Source organism: Populus alba, chromosome 19, assembly GCF_005239225.2.
Source record: "Populus alba chromosome 19, ASM523922v2, whole genome shotgun sequence".
Taxonomy (NCBI): Eukaryota; Viridiplantae; Streptophyta; class Magnoliopsida; order Malpighiales; family Salicaceae; genus Populus; species Populus alba.
The window spans coordinates 10,453,365-10,478,029 of NC_133302.1; the positions used below are offsets into that span (position 1 = coordinate 10,453,365).

Consider the following 24,665-nt stretch of genomic DNA (forward strand, 5'->3'; position numbering starts at 1 on the left):
AAACTTAATTTGAAGTTTCTTAAGTTTATACCTTTTTTATAATCAAGTCTTTATAGGATCTAATTTAGAATTATAATATGAATTTCACTCAATAAATATTTTATTGATGAATTTCCATCCAAATATATTTTAATAGCACAAAATATTACATAATGAAAAATACCTCATGAAAAATTATTGTATTATATATTTTGGTATTTTAACTTAAATAAAGAGTATGAACTTTATTATATGCTCTTGCACATTAAAGTATTTTTAAATATCCACATTAAAGTATTTCTTATTCATTTCTTAAAGTGTGTCATGCTGGCTTAACACAACTCCCAAACAACATAATTTTTGTCAATAAATTGGATCTTCTTTATAAGTAATAAGGTTATGAGTGAGAAAACTAAGACTAAAATTTCTTAGAGAATGACTCTGATATCATATAAGAATGGTTCTAATTGTCCTCTCTCTTAAGGTTTTTTATTATATAGGCAACACAACTAGTTTGACAAGAAAACTTAAATTTATACATGTTAATTATACAATGATTTTAAAAAGTTATACGTGATAAGCTAAATTTCATCGTTTGTTTATGAGAATATATACAACCTAAACTAACAACTATTAACAATTCATGATTTATGACCTTTTATTGATAGAGAAAAGTGAATAGAAGGGTTTTACTCTTGCCTAATTTGAATATGGAACAATCAAAGAGAACATCATCAGAAGAAAATTGATTTTTATTTCCTAAAAAATAAGAATTTAACCAATAAGGCAAAACAATAAAACTTTGATGGCCTAAGTGCTTAGGACATACTTCACTTTTATTATGAATAAAGGTACAAGCAAATGATACAAAACGAGAAATTGAAAAATGCATCAAAAATAGTATTTTAACTTTAGGTCCCTTAACGGTCACCATCCCAAATACCTTAATTCCTACACAAGACAACCATTATGAGTTAAATACACATCACATTATTCTCCACCAATTGACCAATTGAAATAATACTAGTGAACAACTTTGATAATATAAACACATTCTTTAAAGTTGGATTGATATCCCCAACCTTAGTAATAGGCATATGACTTCCTTTACCAATCTAAATTTTCAATGAACTATAACATTTATACACATTTTCAAATATACTAGATGAGTTAGTCATATGATTTAAGATAACAGAATTAGCAAGCCAAAATTGACTTGTAGCCTTAAGGCTGAAAAGATTGAAACAATTATTTGTTGCATCATTTCAGAAGTAAGAATATCAAATTAAGTTATCGATGATGTGTTGCCAAACACAACAGCTTGAAATGAATTGATTTTATGGTTTCAAGGACAAGTAGAGCACTCCGTGATAATATCCTTGTTTGCAATAATTATAGAACTTCTTTCTACCATTAGTAGCAATGTGTTCATATTGTTTGTAGTTATAACACTAAATATTACTCATATTTCTACCCTTTTCTTTTCCTTGAATAGCAAAAGCAGTTGTAACAAAATTTTCTTGCTTGAAAATACCTTGTGTAAAAAGAAGTTGTTTTTTACGAAGTAATTCCCCAAAATAAACATTTGAAGAGAAAAGGATCTTAATTCATTAAGTTTGAGCGAACAATCTCAAATTCATATTGAACACAAACCTATTGAACAAAAAGAGATTCAATAGACATTTTGGCATAAACAATATCAATATATTCTGCCCATAAATTTTAAAAACCAGAGTAGTATTCCTGGAAAGAGTAGTAATCCTGAATAGAAAGGCTATCTTGAGAATAATTAGAAATATTATTTTCTAATTGAAAACATTTGGCATTTTTTTCTTGATAGTAAACATTTTCTAAGTACTCCATATGGATTTAGTTGTCTTATATAACCTTAGATTAAGAACAATAAGAGGGTTAACAAGCTCTAAAATTCAAGACATTACCCGAACATCTATTACCTTTCATCAAAGCAACCTTGTAGAATTACTAGGAGATGGATCACTCTCATTCACATGCCCCACAATTCTTTTCTTGTGACATACCTGAAACTAAAATTCTCAGAATAATTTATTTATGGTCGAACACTATGCAACTCATAATTACTTGTTGTCATCTTCTTGACAAACACAATAAAACCAAAGAAGATAACTAAGAATAAAAGAAAATTCAAAACCCAAGAGCCTCGAGTATCTAGGACCAATTAACCAATCTAGAAAACCAAAGAAAAACTTAAACAAGACAATAGAATGGAGATTTAGAAGTGAAACTTTAATACCATGTCAAATTAGTTAAATGATGCTTTTCCTTGAGGGTTCCTTTCATTAAATAAAAATATTTTTGATTTACATTCTATAAAATCAGTTACGATTAACTGATAAATATTGACATAAATAACTAATATTACGAAAACTATTTAGAGATGGTCCACATTATCATGTATTTCTACCGACTGGGATCCAATTCCATTTGGTAGGAAAATCGCAAATATAACTGCATCAAAAAAAAAAAAAAAAAAAGCACTACCTAATGTTACAGATTCGATAATTATCCAACCCCACAAATTTAGCAAATAAGCATAAAAATAGTAACTAGTTCTTAATCAACAAGATTTTTCCCACATGATAAAGCCTTTCCAATTCCATGTTGGCTGACGGTATGCATGTATGCATGCTCACATAAATGCAGGAACGCGCACAAACATAAACATGCATGAGCTATTCCGCTCCGTGTGGCGTTGGTTACCTATTTGTCACTTTTTTTCTCCCAAACTAACTTGTAAATTTAGCGGTCCCTTTCTCTTCATATTGGTGGTGACTGCCAACAAATTTCAATATCTTATCCTTTTTCCCACCAGAAGAAAAGTATAAATTCAAAACTTAAAGAGGACATTTCTTTATTCCCCACATGCAATTTTCCATATAACCATTTCTCTTTTATTTTCAAATTTATAACCAAGTTGGAAAGTGACCCGCTTGGAGGAGGGTTAACTACATGTCTCATTTGAACACTAGACACGCACATGCATGCACACATACACAGACACGTGTTTACGTATGTATATATTTAGAGATAGTTGGCAGGTCGTACCTTCAGTTCCAGCTAATGCTCCTTCCTTGTCATCTTTTATTATGATAACGAAACCAACGTATTCATCAATGAACAACAGACTACGTTTGCTATCCAATCTTATCATCTCCATTCACTAAAGTACCTTCGTCTTTGCTGGCAATGCTACTGACAGATGCAGCACTGTTCTTCTTTGGCTCCTCTGTGGCAGAACTGGTTAATCCCTTGTAAACTTTCTTTTTTGAAACTGGAGCATCCTTTATTGAATCACTTCTTGGGGAATTTACAGCACTGTCTTTATCCTTGTACTCTTCAGCTAAACCATCCTTTGGTGCTTGCACAATCCTTCTGGGACTAGCCTTATCAGTTGCATGATGCTCTGCACTGGACTTCTCTGGAGTGGCTTCAGGAAGCAATGCTTTGCGACTAAGTCGAAGTTGTCCCTTTTCATTTACCTGGATTAAATGCATGTACATAGTTACTAGAGAACAATTTCTTTAAGTGTTGTGCCAAGAGCAGCAATTGTTGTGTGCAAATCAATTAATGTGGCAATTGATGGTCCAACACCAAGGATGTTCCAGTTTTGCTCTGGAGACTCGAAATCAGGTTTTGTTTCCTCTGCAACTGAAATGAGTAAATACAGCACATTGAAGGAAAATTAAATCCAGATGAACCCATCAAGGAAAAGGTGAAGCCGTACATCTCATTAACTAGAAAGCATTTATAGAGACTGAAACCTTCAGCATCATATCATGAACAACTAAGCTAAGGGTACAAATATGGCAAATGACCTGCAAGACTTTTGATGAAGAAATGGAAGACTATTAGCTGCTGGGACAGAAAAATAATATTGCAATAACTCCAAATAAGAATTCTCAACTTCCAGGAGATGCTAACCGATTGAGTGGTTCCGGTTGGACATGGTTGCTATTCTTATTTTGAGGTTAAGAAAAAGGCAGTTAAATTATATGGCAACAATTATGTCTGATTATTATTTTTTATTTTTTGCAGTTGCAGGACATCATTGCTCCTAGCGTAATCAAAATTCAAACTACTTAAAGAAATAAAAAAAAAAACTTCTAGTAAATGAATACCATCAGTCTTCAATCATCTTTCGTGTTTTCATACTCATGAAATGATATTTTCATATTGATATTATCATAAGACTCTGCTCATATCACTACTTATTTTACTCTTCAACAACTTTCATCTTATTGAAAAAGCATTTTTATTAAAAAGGTATCCTTGGTTTATCATTATAAAATGAGCTCTAATTGCAATGAAAGAGAAGTCTAGAAGAAGGTTAGTTTGGTCACACCATAATTATATAGGTGGGAATAACAATTGAAGGAGTGGCAATAATGCCACCCTTTATATCCGTAACAGATTTGAAGGATTAGCGACTTAGATGCTAATATATATGTACAGAAATGAAGATCAACAATAAATATAGTTGGCATCAAAGGTATCATTAATTAATAATTGAGGTTAAAAAACTCTAGAATTTGGCAAAAATAGCCAATACCAAAGTTTGCTAAAAAGAGCTTGTCAGTGAATAAAACTCGAGTGTCTTGGGACTTGGGGCACGATGATGGTTTAATGAATAAGAAATTCCTACCTCAATTAGTTTAACATCAACACGGTCTCCAACTTTGAAAACCTGTAACAAAAAAAATAGAGTAGAAATTTTAGCTTTTTGACATTATAGCAGGAAAAAAAATAATAAATTCTAATGGCTTCTATATAATGTGGAGGGAAAGCAAAAATGGTACTGCTTACGTCTTCAGCCTTTGGCAACCAGTTCGAAGTTAGTTCACTAATATGGCAAAGTCCCTGCCAGAATTCAATAGTTGAGAAATCAACGAGTTTTTTCTTCCTCAAATGAAATAAGACTTCAGATATGCTTGGTTATGTAGGTAACATATTCTTATGTAAATGCCTTCCACACCTTGTCAATTGAGCTTAGTTTGATTACATGCTGTATTTTAATTTTTACTTTTCCCAAACAAGAAAAGAAAAACCTATCTTTAATGAAAATATGGAAAATTATTGTGAAGAGAACAATCTTTTGATGAAGTTTGGAATTCTGATGCCCAATGCAACTGCAATTACAACAAATATCAAATTTACAGAAGCCTGTCAAAGCAAAAAATCTTTTAGTGTTTTCTTTCCAGCTACTTAGAACTCCAGTGTTAATAATTTTGTTATGCAATACAACAGTCTGGTTATTGGCTTTTATCAAAATTGTGTACTGGAACTACATACCTCACGCCCTGGGGCTATCTCAACAAAAACTCCATAAGGAGCTACGGATTTGATCTCACAGTTCCTGATCAATAAGAGAATAAGTCAAATGTTCTGTCTTCACAATCATCAAGTAACAAATACTTAAAAAAGAAATAAATTCCAAAAATTCAAATGGCCAAATAGACAACGACAGATACACTTAATAATCATGAAGCTAATCCCAATTATACCCCTTTACTCACATGAGCCATTGTGAAGCAAATATTTGATGCATTCTTGAAATATCTTCCATAATAGTAACAATGATAAAAGATAACTATTTCCATTTTTTTATTCAACTGATCTAAATAGAGGGTAAAAAAAAAAAAAGAATAAGAGATAGAAACAAAGAAAAGCAGCTCAAGGAAAGGACATGCCTGTAGATATCACCGACATTTGGAACCATTGTTAGCCGATTGATAATGGATTTGGACTTTTCTATACTTGACAAGTCCTTTGCAGTAATTTTTACCTGCAGAAGCCAAAGGTTGTAGAAGTTGCAACTGATTTCAAGTCATAAACCAATGAAAGATAAACTCTATATCTGATCTTACAATTCCATCATCTCGTGTGTCAATAGCCTCAACTCCAGTTTCTTCTATTATACTCTTCACCTTCTTCCCACCAGAACCAATGATGATGTTAACTTTCTTTGGATTGACCTATAAAACAATATTATGATTGATAATGTGTGTGTTAAGGCATCATAGATTATAAGTTCTAATTTCAACAGCAAATCACTAAAGGATGCATAGAAAATAAACAAACCTTCATAATGTGAATCAATGGGGCATACTTAGAAAGCCTTTTGGAAGGGAAAGGTGAGCATTTCAACATTTCAGCTGATAAAAAAAATAGAAAACAAAATAGGTGAAAATGTCCAAAAAATGTAAACCCGAAGCATATTAGCAGCTCTAGTTAAGTAAGAAAATGGTAATATTTATACATTCACGCAAACTAATATAACAGAACAAGGTATGGTGTGAAGGATATGTGCCTACAGTTCCACATACTTCTGGCATCATAGCACCAAACTATTGGTCAAACAGATTTAAATGAATTCTAGAAAAAAAAATTGCCTAGGTTACAGTACCAAGAATATGCTTTCGGCCATCCCTTGCTTGTAGCAATGCCTTTCTCATAACAGGTAAGGTGATTCCTCCAACCTATCATGTCAAAATTGGAATTGATTATGATTTATAGGCCATGGAATTTAACTCGTGAAAATGAACAACCAGAAGAATGCATCGACTGCTATAGGGTTGGCAACAGGATGTTGGTTAGAGGAAAAACATTATGTCTAGGCAAAAGACATGAAATCTGTCTGATACAGAGTAGTTGTAGAGATAATGACCTTTATGTCCATCTGAAATGCAGTTATTCCATCTTCATTTCCAGCAACCTGCAAAGTCCAAACAAGGTGATCTTTTAAAAAGGTTTTAACATGATTGCAGTATACTCTTTCCTCTGAATTTAAATAAGTACTTTGAAATTCAAGCAAGCATCTAATCAATACTCATGAAAAAACAAAGAAGAAATAAAATAGAAGCACAAATCTGGAGATGCCCAGTAACTCTTACCTTGAAATCCATGTCTCCAGAAGCATCTTCTGATCCAGTTATGTCAGACAGAATGAGGGGCGTTCCATCACCCCCAAATTCCTCAGTGTCAAGAACCATACCCATCGCAATCCCAGCAATCATGCATTTTACAGGAACACCAGCATCTTGTAATGCCAAGCAGCCTCCACAAACAGAGGCCATGCTGTTCAATGATAGGTGCTAAATAATAAGACCCAAATCACATAGTATGATAGCAAACACTCAACATGAAATACTTGGACAACGAGAGGTTTTTAGCACCCAAAAAACTAAATCAAAAGTAAGATCTTGTGATTGTATAACTAAAACATTAGCACTTTTTATGGCTTCTGACCTTGAGGAGCCATTGCTTTCTGTGATTGTACTCTCAACCCGTACCGTGTAAGGAAAATCATCTTCAGAAGGCAATATAGGTTTGAGAGCTCTCTCCACGAGCATTCCATGACCGATTTCTCTTCTACTAGGTGCTCCTATCCGGCCCACTTCTCCAACACATGATGGAGGAAACAAGTACTGGAAGATTAGAACAATGTCAGAAAGCATCCAAATGCAAAAGTTTCAACATGCAGGAATTATAATAGTATAATCAGTTAAAATGCTATATAGTATTCAATAATGGAACACAGCAGCTAAACAGAGTGCAGAGAATGACTACCTTTTCAGAAGAAATCAAGTTGGAAAATTTTTACAAGCAAAAGGTTTGCTTCATATATAAATACTCTAGATCCTTTAAACTTCATTAAATACCCATGACATAAGAAACCGAATGGTTTGTTTTCAGTAATATAAACAAGATGTTCTGCTATTTGAAGGACCCATAGAATAGGAACTTATATACAATTAAAAGAAACTAAAAGGGCTCCTGGTTTTAATGTAGCGTGAAATTTTTTTAAAAAAATTTATTTTGGTCTTTGAAATTTTATTTTGCACAATTATATTTTTTTTATGTCTAAATTAGCATCCAATTGCATGTTTTTTTTACGAGGAATGGTTGAATTGAAAAACTGAAGACTTCAGTGAAAAAAAAAACAGATAAAATAGATGGCAACTTTGAAATTTGTTTGAAAAGTTCATTATAGTCTCCTATCTTTTTTAGCTATTAGGTGATCAGTCCCTATAATTTTAGAAAAATCAATTTTCTTCAAAAAAATAAAAATAAAGGCCTAGTGCTTGGCCTAACCTCATGCTTTTCTTTTCTTTTCTTTTTTCTTTTGATTTTTTTAATTAATAGCTTTTTTGTCTTTTTTTAAATAATTTTTAAGTTTATATTTTCATTAATACCCTTTCTTTGTGATTCTTTTTTGTTTATTTAGCTTTTTTTAAGTAGATATTATTTTTTAATTATATTGGATGTATTTAATTTTTTAAAAGAATAGCATGATTCATCTGTAATTTTTTTAAAAAAATTAAAAATATTTCTTTTTTTATAATATTTTTAACATGTGCAATCTTGCATATAATTTTTTTTCTTTTTATTTTATTCAATAAATGTTATGTATGTGTCGATTTCTTTTACAAATAAATTTTAATAAACAAAATCATTAAACACAATCGGGTAAATGACTCATGTTGTGATATTAAATATTTTAATCTATATTTGTCTCTTAATTTTTTTAATTTTTTATTTATTTATCGTTAATGATTTTTTTTTTCATTTATTTACATTGTAGTTCTTGATTTATTTAATTAAATGTATGTATAAGTTTTTCAATTTACATTTAAGAAATTTTTTATGTAAAAATACACGTTGAAAAATTCTATATGTTCAATTTTTTTTTATCATTCACTAATGTTTTCAATTTGATCCTTATTATTTTGATTTTTGATTTTTTTTTTCCTTAACGCATTTTTATAAAAGTTTATTATTTTTAATTTCACCCTTCAATCCAAGTTTATAGTATATTGTTTTTTTTTTTCCATTTTGGCCCTCTTTTTTTTTTTTTTCTTTTGTTAACGTTTTTATTCTTTTCAATTTAACTCTCAAATTGAAAATTTGTTGTTAATGCTTTCGGTTTGATAACCCGAGTCATGGATTTAAAAAGTTGATATACTTTTTTTTATTATTTTCTTTTCCAATATTGTCATTTGATATTGTTTTTTTTTTTTTTAAAGAAAAAATGGTTTTATGGTTTTTTTCAATTTCCTTTTCTATCAAATTATTTCAATCTAATGACCTAGAACACACAATAGACATGTAATCTGGACATATCTCATGTCTAGGTTACGAGTTTCACGTGTTAGCTTAGTTTTGTCTAGGGCAATTTTTTATTTATTTGTTATTGTTGTTGCCTCATTTTTTTATCATATTATTAAATTAATAAAAAATTAACTTCGAATTTCTCTTACTTCTTTAAAAACATAATTGTCTCCTAAATTTTCCTTTTCAAGTTAAAGGCCAGCCACCAATCTAGTTATTCATATATGGTATTTGAATATACCTGCAGTACGCTTCTTGCTTTCTTAATTCCATATTCAAAAAAGATAAATAAACAATGTTTGTAATGTTTAAATTTTGTTCTTTTGCTTTTTTGATGAGACAAAAGGGACTAGCAGTGCGAATATACATAGCTAGATCACCATTTTGTAATCTCCAAATCCCTTCTAAAGTTAGTCATATTCTAAGAGCAAAAGTAAATTTATATAGTACTTACTGGTAGAAGGAAAAATATGGAAGCTAAAACGTAGCGTGAACCTTGAAACAATTTTATTAGACATGTCTAATTGAACTAAAAGATTGGTCGATTTAATTTCGAACAGCATGGTGCGAAAAGGTTACTATAGAAATGATAAAGCCTAAACAGCTACAAGCATTAAGAGAAGCAGAAACTCTTGGCTGTTAGATGACTCCAATTTTTTAATAAAAAACAATTTCAAAAAGGAGATCATGGCAAACAGACCTGTAGATAGAACCTCTTGAATTCCTCTTCGTCCACAAGGTTGTCTACTCTTTGTGCCATTTGTTTATCACCAAGTGTAACAACTGCTAATGACTGTAAGAGAAAAACATCCTCAACGATCACCAACAACATTATGTGTGCAAATATAACTACATGGTAGGTAGGGGCACTGTTCTCCAAGCATAATCAACAAGAAGATGCTAACTTATTGAAAGACAAGAAAAATGCTTAAAATAATGGTTGACAAATGAAAAATTGTCCACCATGATATACAGAACTGATCAAATTTGTTTATTTGGAAGGAGAAGAATTTAAAATCACCAAAAAAGTTGGTTGATGGACAGATAATTGGTGCCTATAATGGAAGTGGTGAAACCAAAGAAGGTATGCCGGGTAGATCTATAAACAATGGCACTGTTTTAACAAGGATAAGAGATTATTCAGTAGGAAAACGATGAGAAACAGAAAAGAAATGAGCAGATAACGAGAAAACACAGCTATTCACTAAGTCAACATAAGAGTCACTTCATAAGTTCTCAAGCCATTTTTAGTTGTCCCTTGAAGGAGAAACACTTGAAATTAGTCAACAAACGAAAATATGATAGTTAAGCTTGTTCAGCAATGAAGGGGGGTAGAATCACATAACATCATAACCCATTCACGTTAATGTTTTTGAGCATTTGCTTGTATAAGCAAGTAAGATAAGATAAAAGCATAGAATCAGGTAAACCACTGCATGTTTCCTACAGCAAAAATACATTTAATCAAACCTGTGTTTCCCCACGTGTGAAAAGAGCACTTCCGTGTGCTCTGGGAAGTATTCCACATCTGGAATCAATTGGACGTATCCTGTCTGGAGTTCTCCCGTCGCTTCTTTTTCCTCCCTATAAAAAAATGCAATGTAAAAAGAAAATTACATGTGAACATGTCAGCATCAATCATAGTCTCATTCATGGAAAAATCATATCCTAGCTGACTCCATACTGTTGGCACTTGGAATTTTTCTAACCACGGCAACTTTCCAGTACATTATAATGTGACAGGTAAGAGCAATAGGATTTTTTTTATATGGTAAACCATAATATTCCAAATGGAGCCAAATTTTAAGTTGCACGCAGTTTTTCTGTTTTTTCAAAAGAAAATAGTAAACAATTCAATAATGTTACAAAATGAAAATATTAGGTTACAGCATGGACAGTAGTAATGCCCTTGAAGTGAGAGAGACGCTGGTGTTGGAAAAATGTAAAATTCTCGTGTGCCACAAGAAACCAAATATGTGCTTGAATGTCCAAGAAAATTAAAGTCTGAATCTAACATTGCCGGATGCAATTTTCAAAACAAAAGAAAAAAAGAAAGAAAGAAAGAATTGGGCATGTTTGTGTCTGTGTCAACCTTATTGCTGAGGGTAAGTGGGACGGGAAGTGAATGGGACCAAAATTAATGACTCTCCTGACTCCACTTAAAAGAAGGAATGTGAAGTTATTTTTATTCATCTACTTTTCCAACTTCCACCGACCACAAACCAACATACCTCAACAATACGTTTCCGCAAGAATTTGGATGTAACTTCTTTAAATACCAGCTTTACATCTACCTCAGAAAACAACTAGAAAAGGAAAATCAAAATAAAGTGTCAAAAAGCTTGGGACTTCCAAATCACACATGATAAAAAGACCACGAGCACCAAAATTGAGTTGGAATTACCAAGGGAGAGAATTTGTGTCCAATTGGCTTTATGTGGACATCACCTTCATCCACTTCACCATCTACAACAATTTCCTCATCCTCATCTTCAACCTCTAGCAAGTCTGCAACTGTTTCAGGGGTTCCAAATCTTTCATCCTTGCTTACATATCCCTTTTCTGTAAGTATACTAAGCACCTTTTCTTCCAGTGATGCAAGGGCTTTTCTTCTTGGTACTTTGCTTGTAATTTGCAATATTTTCACCAATTCATCACCAGCAATTTCCTGTACAAGGAACAGTATAAACATTAGTATCATTATTTTTTTTCTCTTGGCAAAGTAAGTGTACTCAAATAATAATTTGAGCAAGATGACAAAGGTAAGCTGGAATCACAAGATTGGCCATAAATCACTAGGATGGATAACTGGGCAGCTCAAACCTGCTACATTAAAACAGATCCTTTCAGTCTGTAAAATCATGTCTCAATTTGATGCAATTAACTTAAGGTATTGCTTGACATGCAACATCCCTCCATAGCACTGCACATCAATAGCATCATGTGCATAACTCTCGGAAAATAAGAAACTCAAAGGAACATTGCACGATAAAGCTTCCTCAATGGGCACAAATGCAAAATGGAGAACACGTAATCTAAGCTTCATCTTAGTTGCTGATAGTTCTGCTATGCAAATGCATCATACATTTACATTATCAGAACAGAAATGATTTGTATAATACAGAATCAAGTTCTTCAAGAGTACCCTTGAATCTACTATCCAGCTTTTACCAAATAAAGACAGCCTAATATTAAATCAGAAAACAGTTTAACAGTTGAAGAAGCAGTAGCTATTAAAAAACATCTGGCAGGAAAGGATGATGTATAATAAAGATAAACAGAAACTATACCTCCACATGCTTATATAGCTCAGCAGGAGGTAATTTGATTGCATCAAGCATTTTAGCTTTCCCACACTTCTTCACCAAAACACCCACCTCATTGCAAATTGCCCGCACTGCATCCTGGCTTTAGTGAACATGCAAGAATTAAGGTAAAACAGTTGAACATGCCCTGAAAAGGGCAAAAGCATGCATCAGATCTGCCAAACATCAATACAACCAGTCCCTAACCAATAAAAGGATAAAACATGAGGATACATGGATTATATTTTCTCATCGGTAACATGTTATACAGCAACTTAATTTTCTTGCCTCGGTAAATAACAGCTCATAATGAAGATCACAACAACAACATATATAGCAATCATATTGTCTGTCAATTCATAGCCACACTGTGGCATCAAGAATGTGACCACTGTCAAATAACTGAAAACAAACAAAATAATGAGTGCTAACTAGCATGCAGTACACCAATCAGCTAAGCAGCTATTGCTGCAGATTGCACAGAAACAGTCACAGATTATACACAACATATACTTTTTCTGATAGGTGATACACTAAATATATCTACTTCAGTTCGTGATGAAATATGAGAAAATTGTACGCAACACACTTTAATCAAAGAAACAACCTGCCCAATTTGTACTGCATCAAGCAACTTTTCTTCTGTAAGAAAATTACAATAACCCTGCAAGCAATAGAGGTAATGGATTGTGAAGTTCATTAGACACATATCATTAATATAGTTATCGTATCATTACTACGGTTAACAAGCTGTACCTAATTAATTAAGTTTCCTCATGATGTACTGAAATGCAAGTGTATTTTCAGAATCATTTCATTCTGTAATCTTAGGTTAATGCAGGAGAAATGAATGAACATGTAGAAAGAAAAAGGCAAAAAGAAAAGCATACTTAAAAGTTATCTCGAAAGAGAATCAGCCAATTAAAATCTAAATCTGTGAGACTATGACCATATAAGCTAATTTACTTCTATGTTTTTCTACCAAATGAATTAAAAAAGACATCAACACAATATGTTTTATTTTTAACCCCAGGGTATATAAGTTTTTGATCTGAAAGGTAGCATCCTGAGCAGTATCCTAAAATGTCAGGATTTGACAGAAATAACATAAGTACCAGCAACGCCCAGCTTATTGATCAGGAATGATAGGAGTACTGCTGTAATAGGGTTATGTTTATCATGTTGCTCAGTTCCTTCCTTGGAGAATATGATGAGTAGTGTAGAAGCAGTTTGGTCAATGACCAATTACTCAGGCTAGTTTAGATAACTCCTAAAAAGTGAAGCTGCAAGGAGAAAATGAGGTAGTTTGCTAGGCCTCAATACAAGGACCCAAACTAAGTCTATTGCTCACACTTCCTTGCAGTGCCAAGAGAAAAGCTTATAATAAGAGAACTTGTTCATCACATCCCAAAAACAGAATAATTAATTATTGAGGATTAAAGCCCATCTGGGTTGCAATGAGTTTTCTTCTTTCATGACAATGGTGCTTTTTAGTCAGTAATTAACCAGCACGTGAAAGCAAATGATCTTCAAGCCTTTGAAAATTCAAGAGGACTACTTTGACTCCTCAGACCATCACATTAAAGTGATGGTAATGATAGTAAGGCATCTCGAATAATCTCTTGAAAATTGTCCTTTCCCAACAAATGTGGAATTGAATGCATATGCCAAGTGAAATAGAATTTTAGATTTTACACAAAATGCACTCTCAATGATGTGTCCAATGAAATGGTAAATGGTGCATCGACATCATATGAAGGTTTAACACAAAGGCCAACATCCATAACTACATTTTTCTATCTTAGTTTGGTGTACTGCAAGGTTAGAGATGCCCTGTATGGAATCTGACTCCATTGAATATACTATGCACTTATACTGCACACAGTGAACTCCCACAAGCATGATCCAGCAAAAATTTCATTTCAAAAAAATGATACACGCAAAAAGGCCTTGCAGTTCAGATAATTATCAAAGAACTATGGGTTGACCTCTATCATAAATATTGCACTGTCTGTACCAGCCAGCAATAAATCCAATTCTGACTCTTCCATCTCCTTGGTTGTTGGATTCACAATAAACTTATTGTCAACAAGGCCAACTCGAACTCCTGCAATTACTTCTGTATTTGGTACTTCTGAAAGAGCTCTGTTGCAATCAAGTTTAAGAAGTAAGAACAAGTACACAATAACATGATATTTGGAACTTCAACACTTCAAGAACAGGAACATTAAAGAGAAACACTTGAGGTAAGACTCACAAAGCTATTCCAGCTGCTGTGACAGCCAAAGAATCAGGAGAATGCAAACCATCATAGCTCAAAACCTGTTCGGAAGAGGTTATGGTAATTGGTAATTCTTAGCAAATTCATAAGTCCAGTAAGAGAACGACAACAAGTCAAATAGCAGCCCGTCAAATTTCAAAATGTTGATTGATGATTAAGCATTGATTACTAGTAGACAAGCGTAAAGGAACATACATGACAGACTCAAGTTAATGCAGTGGGCATAACATGGTCACGCAAATACCAGTCAGCTCTTGTTTAAAGGTTAAAATTTTCAGAATTGTCTACTTGGCACCTTTTATTTCCTTTCAAATAACCAAGTTAAAATCAGTTGAGAAAATACAAACAAACCACACAAGGCTTACAGCACCAAGAAATAGTTTCCCAGGAGTTTGAAAAAAAATTAAGCTTGCGAACATTTAAGACATGAAAACTGCCGGTTAGTGCAAAAATGTTGAATGGTAGATGACAAAAGATAGGAAAAACAAATTCTTGGTATCTATTCCATAACAACCATTTTCTCCCTAGAGCTATTTCTTATATTTCTCTTCCGATTCTATATCTCTAGTTATCCCTCTTTATTTGCTCCTCTCCCTCCATTCCAAAATATCAACAGAAAACAAACAATTCCAAAGTCTTTGCTAGGTTCTCCACAAAGAAAATGGTTCCTAACTTTCTTTCCCAGGACCTTTGTATGAAATATAATTGAGTGGCAACCTTATATATCTTTTGTAAATGTAATTTTGAAAAAAATAATAAAAACCAAAACAAAAAAATAAGACTGCATGATGTGCTTCTTAAACAGAATAAAGACAATCCATGGAGATACTAAGAACAATATCTAAGCAGGCAAAAAAAAAAAAAAACTTACCCAAGATAGTATCTGGGTTTCATGGTAAAAGCCCTTGAACATGGTTGGGCGCAAAGGCCTATCTATCAATCTACAAATAAGAACCTAGAAGCAACCAAAGAACAACTACATAAAAAGATATGTGACAAAAACATTTTCCAAAGGTAGAGAGAGAGTAGAGTTTGTAAGAGAAATACTGCAATATGTTTCTGGAAAGTAACAAAAGCTACATAAGTTCTTTTATCTTTGCTCTTCATCAAGTTATCCAAGTAAAAATGGCTAGAGAAATAATATTTAAGAAAAATATAGTGTAGCTCAAGCCTCACAATCCTAGTTAATAGGTTCATGTGATATGAGGCAGAGAGAAAGAGTGTGACATTGTAGGCACACATAACATCATAAATGGCACCTGTGGTATAAGATATTTACCATATTATGAACTAGACATATATATGGTATATCGTACAACTGTTACGGTCTACATAATCTGAATTTATACTCGTGTTCATGTACCTTGCACTTGTGTTCATAAATCAATTATAAATTCTTGGCTGACAAGAGTGAGGTTTTTTATTAATGATGCAGTATCACCATTCAAATTTTCATCTTCTTTACAATATTGTAGAAAACAGGACATCAGCATTATCTAAAAATTTTAGCAGCTATTTACATCATGTAGTTTCCAATTATCAGACAAATTATGTAATATCCATTAACATGAAAGCAAAGACTTGCAGAATTTCTGACTTATGCTAAGACTTTCGAGCAAATTAAACTCACGCAAACAAAATACATACTATAAAGGAATGAAGCTAAAAATCTTAGATTGAAAGGTGATAGTTAAAGACAACTGATTCAGCATCTGCTAAATTAAGCATTTTTGTACTTGTAAGGGAAGGTTAGTACCTCATGATCTTTCAACTTCCCTTCTCGTTTGAAAAATCCTCCACTAAAGCAATAGCAGATGTATAGACAAAATATTAGTCTTCTTCACAAAATTTTGAGATAAATTCCAAAAAGTTGAAAACACCAGGCATACCTAGTTCGACCTGCTGCAGAAAATCGCTCTTGATAATTTACAGATAGAGGATAAAAATCAGAAGGCTCACTAGGAACATCATCCAAACAAACAGATGTATAGACAATCTACAAAAAAAAAAAAATAGTGTTAAGATTTCACCAACCAGACTAGCTAGCACCCACCTACGGAATACAAACTTAAACTCATTGCTGGGGGAGCCTTTTAATTCACAACATATCATTAACTTCTGCTCGTGAAAGTACACCAGGTCTTTTGGTAACTCCCACGCAAACTAATAAGACAGCACAAGTTAATAAAAGTTGAACATGGATCTCATTTCCAGTAACAAAGAATCAAAGTTCAAAAGTTCACATAGCGAACAAGTCAACAATTTATTTCTTTAATATAAAAAAATAGCACTTATACACCCATCTGCACAAATTATAACTTACAGTTTCCCCATCCGTCACAGTAACAGAACCACTAGCTTGTCTCCCAATATGACCCGTCTCAACCAATATCTACAGAAAAACAAAATTCATCAAAACCACCCTAAATTACACTGATAGTTTGATTATTCAAACAAAAAAATATAAAAATCAAACACAAGTTCACATTTCATAATTTTTTACCATTACTGATAAAACTCCACGATGCTATTCATTATCCAAAACAAAATGTGTTAAAATTACAAAATTTCTACCTATAAAAAACCTCTTAAATTTAAATATAAAATCATCGAAACCACAAAAGAATGAAAAATGAACTAAGCATATTAATAAACTTACATGTCTGTCACCGACGGGGATTTTTACAGAAAAAGGCTGAGGCAAAGACTGAGGGGCGTCATGTGCCACAGAAGTTTCCTCGAAAGCATTGAAAACAGTAAACAACCTTTCACGCTTTCTTCTTGATAGAAGCAGAGAAAGCGAAGAAAAGTTGGATTTTGCAGAATTGGAGAAGCGAGGGCAATTTGGGGAGAGAGAGAGCTTGCAGCGATGATTAGAGAGTGAACATGGAGGGTTGTGCGTGTAATTAGGTCTGTGATGGAGAGTACTGGTGCTAGGATTCGCTAGCATTTTTTCCTGCGTGTATCAGTTTCAGTGGCTTTGGCTTTGAGAGCGAGGCAGAGCAGAAAAGAAGAGAGATTTTATCCGTTTCAAGGCGCGCAGAGAGAGCTGATGTGGCAAGTAGTGTCAGGTGTGTTTGTTTACGCGTCATGTGTTTTTTTTTTTTTAATAAATTTTTTAACTTTAAATTAATATTTTTTAATATTTTGTATTATTTTTATATTCTAATTTTAAAAATAAAAAATATTATTTTAATATATTATTTAAATAAAAATATTAAGTATTCTATTGTAATGTAAGACACCACTCTATCATGTAATGTATCTGAATTTATTTTGAAAAATGCAAGATAAACATGTAAAATAATGTGGATTTTTTTATTACTTTTTTCAAGTTTTTGGAGTTCTTGAAAAAAAATACTTTATTTTAGATAGATATTCAATTTTAAACTCTTGATTGCCTTTGATTTCTAACATAAATACTATAAGTTAAATGACATTCATTTCATATCATAATTTTATTATCAAATAGCTTAAAAGATAAATAATAAGAATACATATGATATATAATTTAATCGTAAATAATATTAATACACACACATATTGCGATAAATTTTATTCTTCATGCATATTTAATTAAAATTCATAATTTATGTTCATTTTTGAAAAGAAAATATCATAATTAGTCCTTAACCCTCAATTTTCAAACATTTCTATAAAAAAAATACAAGAATATAAAAAAAAATTCTGTAAAACTTCTCTAGTCTTTTTTTTTTTAATAAATTTAGCTATTTCCAAAAATAATTATATATTTAGCATTTTTTTCATATTTTATTTTATTTTAAGCTAGTTATTAGAAATTAAAACAAAAGAGAAAATCAAGTGCAAGCAAAAAACCAATAAAGAAAACAACTAGCGAGAATAAAGTGAAAAAAATTAACAAGTTGAAAAATATTGAAATGATAATGTGAAAAGTAAAAAAAAATATTTGAAAACAAATGAGAGAAAAATAAATAAAAAATGATAAATCTAATATTCATTTTCATATTTTCCGTATCCTAATTATATATTAGAATTTTTTATAAAGCTGTACCCGAACAATCCCAAATGAGAGTTGTCCAAGGTTTTTCCCAATAAATATATCTCTTTCCTTTGCAACAGAGAAGGCTGCCATTTGATATAAAAATATTTCTCTCTGAGAATATATAAGAAGTAGCTATCTCTATCAAAAGAATTCAAGAAGATTAACAAAAAAAAGAATAGAAAAGAAAATATAAAACTCTTCGTCTCTCTCCTCCAAAAGAAACAAAATAAAAAAAAATTGAAAAATAAATAAATAAATCACCAGCAGCACAGGTTTGCAGTAAAAGCCAGCTATGTAGGACTGATCTAGCACCGTAGACCCACCAACCATAGCTAACAAACCTAGTCACCGTTATTACAATTCCAAATCTTCGGGATCTCACTCGTTGCCTCACATGCAGGTCGATCCTAGTTCGTGCTTTCCCTCTTATTGATTGGTCGACCAAATGATCTAGCCATCAATGCCCATCAATAATAATTAGTAATTAGTGACTCCACATCCTGAAAAATCCTATAAGGTGATATTTGTGTCAAAATATTTGAATTCAAAACTATATTTTTATGTCAATTTTAATTGTTGTGTAAAAAGCTATATTTTCTCTTACTTCAAATTTTGAATTATATGGGTTGTGGAGTATATTTTGTATTTATTGGATGTTTTTTTTCTATCTTGTTTTGTAGTTGTGTTGAACATGTATACGGCTTGAGTTTTTATATCAAGTTATTTGAACTTGAAGCTATAGGTGTATTTGTCATGTGCTAGATTTGTTTTTTTATGGAAAAAAAAACATTTTGTTATTTTGACTCAAAACCTCAACTTTAAAAATTATATATGTGAGTGGATTTAATTCAATTTTAGTTTTCATATAAAGTAACATTCTTAATTTTTAAATTTGAATTCTATTTTTACATTGAGAATCATATTTTTTAGTTAAAGATTTTGAATTCAAAATTTTCAGATTATTGTGGCTATATTTCCAAAATTCATGAAAAGTAGCATTTATGCATGATTTCTAAATTCAAAATTATTAAAAATATACATGTGTTTGATGTTATGTTGTGTGTCTATGTATTGTTTGTCTTTTGTGTTGATTGTTTTTGTTTATTTTATTTAACTTAAGTATAGTCTTGATTGAGGTTACTGTATTATAAGAACATAATTTATTTTTATAATATTTATTTATTTTTTCAAATAAAATGCCTTATGGTTATTTTATCCATTTATATTATGATTCATTGTATTTGATATCTTAATAATTATATCATAGATAAATAAATAGATAATATATTGTTTTAATTTATTTTAAATAATGTTATTAACTCTTTTACTTTGATATGCATGTCTAGATCTACATCTCTTAGGATGTCCTTAACAATATCTTTTGAGTTTTTCATCTGGTTTTTATATAACTTCTTCTTAGTTAACTTTCTTATATATAGGTTGACTTCATTTGATTTTATTATTTTGTATGTTTAAATATTTGAGATATTTATAAATTTTTGGATGTGTTGGTTCATTAAATAAATTTAATATTAAAGACATGCCTTCTTTCTTCTTCTTTTTTAAGCAAGTAAATTCAAGATGAGTTAATTCAACTTCTTATAAGCCTCACGAATATGAGTGGTGATATTCATTTTATTTTTTTCTAAAAAAATTAGGAAAATGAGGTATAATTTATTATCCACTACTTTTCATGTCTAATGTCATCATTGTTAAGAGTAAGGATTGAGCATTTTCTTAGACTTAATCTCAAAATTATTTTATGTTGAGGATTGATTAGCTTTTTACCTAATAGTAAACATATAGGTTAAACAACTTGGTATAAAACATGACTCTCAAAATAGTTTTCTAAGTTAAAAAAACATGTAGCAATTTATCTAGGTATGATATATTGGGATAATTTTCATTCTTTATATATATATAAACAAACTCTTACTTTATAATCTCTATAGGACTAGTCTTAGATATTGTAGTTACTTTTAGGTAACAACTCTTTTATCTTTTATTTATATTTTTACTTTACCTAAATGTTCCATGTGACAAAAGTATATCATGAAATTCTATTAAATGATTTCATAATTTTATTTGTAAAAAGCATAATTGAAAAATAATAAAAATTTAAATGATTTATATTATAACTTTTGTATTATTATAATCTTTTAAATGATTTAAGAAACCTATGATAAAACTTATTTAGTGTTAGAAGAATTATTTATTTCTTATCATCTAAAGATGTTAATAAAAAAAACATGCAATATACTTGCCAAATTAAATCTTATAGTATAACCTTTCAATAGTTTGAGTAAAAAACAACACTAATATATGTCATAACCCATTTTGGGTTATTCCCTAAAATTTACCATTTTTTCTTTTAAAATAAATAATAAATAATAATACCAAGAAGATTGATGATTTGATAAAAGTAGGTTAAAGAGAAATTCAAATGTATAGAAAAATTAAGAAACAATTTTGAATGAAATCATGAGCTTAATTGTATCTTATTATATTCAAGACTTAAGAGACAATGCAAATTGAATGTCAAATTAAATTATTATCGAACGAATCTACATAAAAATTAAGTTCAAAGACATAATTATATTTTTAATAGGTCAATTTGACTTAATCATGAACCAAATTTAAAGTTTAATTATATTTAAGAATTAATTTGGATCAAATTAAAGGATTTAACTAAGTGCAAGGATTTAATTATACTTTAAATGGGTCAAATTAATTTTATTAGGGACTTAATTGGTGAAACAATAAGTTTAGGAGCTCAATTTAGGCTTAATTGAGAAGGTTGGAATTTTAAAGGACCAAACTTAATTTTTACAAAGTCAATTGATTAAAATCAGGTGTAAAATTACAATAAAATTAGAAATTTATGGTCAATTAGGGTTAAATTGAAGAAATTCACGGCCAATGATTTTTTAAAAAAAAGACTTAATTAGATGGAAGACAGGGATGAAATTGAAAAAAATTAAAATTTTAATGATCTTAATTTATATAAATTCAAAATCAAGGACCATAATAAAAAAGAAATTGAAATTTGGGGGGATATTGAAGTTTTGTGAGGGCAAAAAACCATAAAATCAAAAGTTTAAGGTCAATTAAGAATGCAATTTAAAAAAAAATTAAAGAATTAAATTGAATTTTAATCAAATTTATAAATTAAAATCTTAAAAACCAAATCAATGCCTTTTCATTTAAATAAAAGTAGGTGTTTTTACCAATTGAGCACAGTTTCATTTATTAAGCCGTTCATATTTGGTTTCTAGGAGCGTGGTAAGCTAATCTATCAATTGAGCACTTCGAAAGTTGATATGGGCTTGGACTAATGAGCTCAATTGTTTGTATATAAGGCTGGAATAGTAAGTGGGCCTATATATAGTATTGTATTGCTGGTGTACTTTACCTTTGAAGTTTGGGTTTTTTTTTTTTTTTTTAAATCAACACAATAAATATATAAATTCGTAGAATAATAACGTTTCAAAAAGATTTTGTGAAATAGCATAATTTAACTATGTCATGTTTATGAAATATGACAGGTTAAACTTTAATTTTCTATCTTAATCGATTAGATTCAATTGTATTAGTTAGTCAATTATTTCACACAAAATTATAATTTCATGAAGTTTTTATTTCAAATATGTTTTATGAGTTAAAGTATATATTTTTATCAAACTTGTAAACTCAAAAATAGACTCTAATTAAAATCTCAAAAATACATTGTTCACATAGTAGTAAGTGATTCCGAGTAATTAAGTATGATTCTGCCATAACTAAATAAAAATCTTTCTCAAACATATTACGTGGATGGTCTAATGGGACAGGTCCAAATCCAAAAAGAGATCTAGTTGCGTTAAACCAGAATAACATCTTAAAAAAGTAATAACTTTCTATTAAACTATTGGATCGTGTATCTACTATGTCACTACATGGACCATATGATTTTTAGTTATAAAAAATCTTGTTGAGGTTTCAAGTTTTGATAGTTTTAAGATTTTTCTTGTTATTATAAAATTGATTGACTATTTTCATTAATTATTATAAACTGATCAACCAGCTAAGTCAGAAATAACACAATTTAAGCATGTTTAGTTTTTAAAACATGATATTGTAAGAGAATGCTATTTCACGAAAATATTTTGCTATTATATTAATTGGCCAATATTTCTAATTCTGTGTGCTAATTGCTTGATTTACCCTTGAAGTTTAATCAGGCACATTGTAACATGTCCCACAATTGTTTTGTTAGATCTCCATGCTTTCTATTTCTCAAAACTTGTTTTTTGTATTTTTTTTTTACAAAATATCTTTTTTGTTTTTGTGTTTTAAAAATATTTTTAAAAAGATTAGAATTTTTTTTTATTTTTTTTAAATTAATATTTTTTGATGTTTTCAGATATTTTAATATATTGATATTAAAAATAAGTTTTTTTAAAAAATAAAAAAAATATATCATTTTAATATTTTTTCAAGTAAAAAATATTTTAAAAAACAACCACAACTATATTTTCAAATACTAAAAAGAAGGGAAGAGAGGAGCAAATACAAGGTGGAAGTGCTAGACTTCAAAGAATGACTGGCTCTGGTAGCTATCCCAAGCACAGAGAGAGGAAAATTGATCCTGTTATTGTAAGCAGTGAAAAACTAAAACAGGAAAGACCCTCTGTAATTTTCTTCATTTATTGCTCACCATGCGTCTCTGCCTAATACCTTAACAGCTGATTAAACGAGGCAACTCACAAATAGCATGCGATTGCTGAGTTACAGAAGATAATCTCCAACAATTGTATCTGATCAACCAAAAATCTGTGCTGACTTTGAATAATCACTCCCATTCTTTATTTTTTTTTATTATTATTTTTATATAATCTTCAACAAAAAAATAATTAATAAAAAATGGGGACCAGAAACCTTAGATAAAAAAAAGCGACCTGTTATGAAGATTCATGCATGTACCCTGATAGCAACGCAAAGATGGGTTCTTGAGGTCCACATGAACCTACCTCTTCAACAGCAAATCAATAATTCAAATAAAACGTGCTCTTCTGTTCTGTGATTGGCTTCCGTCTGCAGGAATATCATCCCAATTTGTGCCCTGTTTGCTTCCCTTTTATTTTTATTTTCTTTTTTTTTTAAAAAAAAAAAAAAAAAAAAAAGGGGAGGGTTGAAGGATCTTTCAATTATTGATAATAACAGCAGATGCTGGTCCTCCAATGGTTGGGCCCTAGACTAGGATATTACAGAGGAAGATTTCTCAATTTTACAATATTTTTCCAATATGGTAATTTCCATATCTTATTATTTTCTTGTCAAATTATAGCAGTTTTAGCTCAATGTTGTTAACATAACAATTTGGGGAAAAACATAAAAGAAATTGATACCCGTTGTAGGAAAAATCATTTGATAAATGTACAAATCATTTGAAAAAATCTTTTTTATGATTTGTTATAGAAAAAAAACATATAAGTGAGGGATATCTAACCTAGCGATTATTCAGTTTTAATTAAGATTGATTAAAATAAATAAATAAATAAATTATATTTTATGATTTTTTAAAATAAAATATCATTTAATTTTTACTTGATTTATGAATAAAATTATTTTTTTTAATATTAGTGTATTTTACTCAAATTTGTTTTATGTGCATGTCGGTTTTTTTATAATTTAAATTTTTTATGTAAAAGGTGATATGTAACAATCTAAATTAATAATCAATTAACACAATTGTTGTGAGATCCCACATTAAGAAGAGTGTTTCATAGCCAGGGTCTTATTAGTAGTGCTAGTATTAACTTGTCATATGCATTTTATGGTGTCAAGCTCGGAGATGGCTAACGTCACTAAGAACAAAATCATTAGGATAATAAAGTTTAAAATGAACAATATACGACATATTAGTCCGAACTATTACATTTGGTTGTCA

At 30.5% G+C, this 24,665-nt stretch overlaps 1 protein-coding gene across 6 annotated transcripts; it reads right to left on the reverse strand.

Moving 5' to 3' along the window:
• Positions 1 to 713: 713 nt before the first annotated feature.
• Positions 714 to 17,759, reverse strand: LOC118027756 (polyribonucleotide nucleotidyltransferase 1, chloroplastic). Of its 6 annotated transcripts, XM_073406888.1 has the most exons (26): positions 17,372 to 17,445; positions 17,036 to 17,104; positions 16,781 to 16,875; positions 16,602 to 16,708; positions 16,469 to 16,511; positions 15,584 to 15,667; positions 14,689 to 14,753; positions 14,420 to 14,576; positions 13,039 to 13,095; positions 12,417 to 12,530; positions 11,531 to 11,794; positions 11,358 to 11,432; positions 10,597 to 10,710; positions 9,827 to 9,919; positions 7,264 to 7,442; positions 6,909 to 7,092; positions 6,683 to 6,730; positions 6,422 to 6,494; positions 6,097 to 6,170; positions 5,883 to 5,990; positions 5,706 to 5,800; positions 5,308 to 5,371; positions 4,822 to 4,875; positions 4,661 to 4,702; positions 3,064 to 3,497; positions 714 to 2,024 (listed from the first exon to the last, which is right to left on the reverse strand). In XM_073406888.1, the coding sequence occupies exons 6-25, from the start codon at positions 15,623 to 15,625 to the stop codon at positions 3,153 to 3,155; spliced, it is 2,247 nt and encodes a 748-aa protein (XP_073262989.1). In that variant the 5' UTR covers positions 15,626 to 15,667; positions 16,469 to 16,511; positions 16,602 to 16,708; positions 16,781 to 16,875; positions 17,036 to 17,104; positions 17,372 to 17,445; the 3' UTR covers positions 714 to 2,024; positions 3,064 to 3,152. The 6 variants fall into 6 exon arrangements, with proteins under 6 accessions (XP_073262989.1, XP_034887099.1, XP_034887098.1 ...); XM_035031208.2 differs by lacking the exon at positions 16,781 to 16,875 and having other exon boundaries at positions 714 to 2,018; positions 17,372 to 17,757; XM_035031207.2 differs by lacking the exon at positions 16,781 to 16,875 and having other exon boundaries at positions 17,372 to 17,757.
• Between the last annotated feature and the right edge of the window lie 6,906 nt (positions 17,760 to 24,665).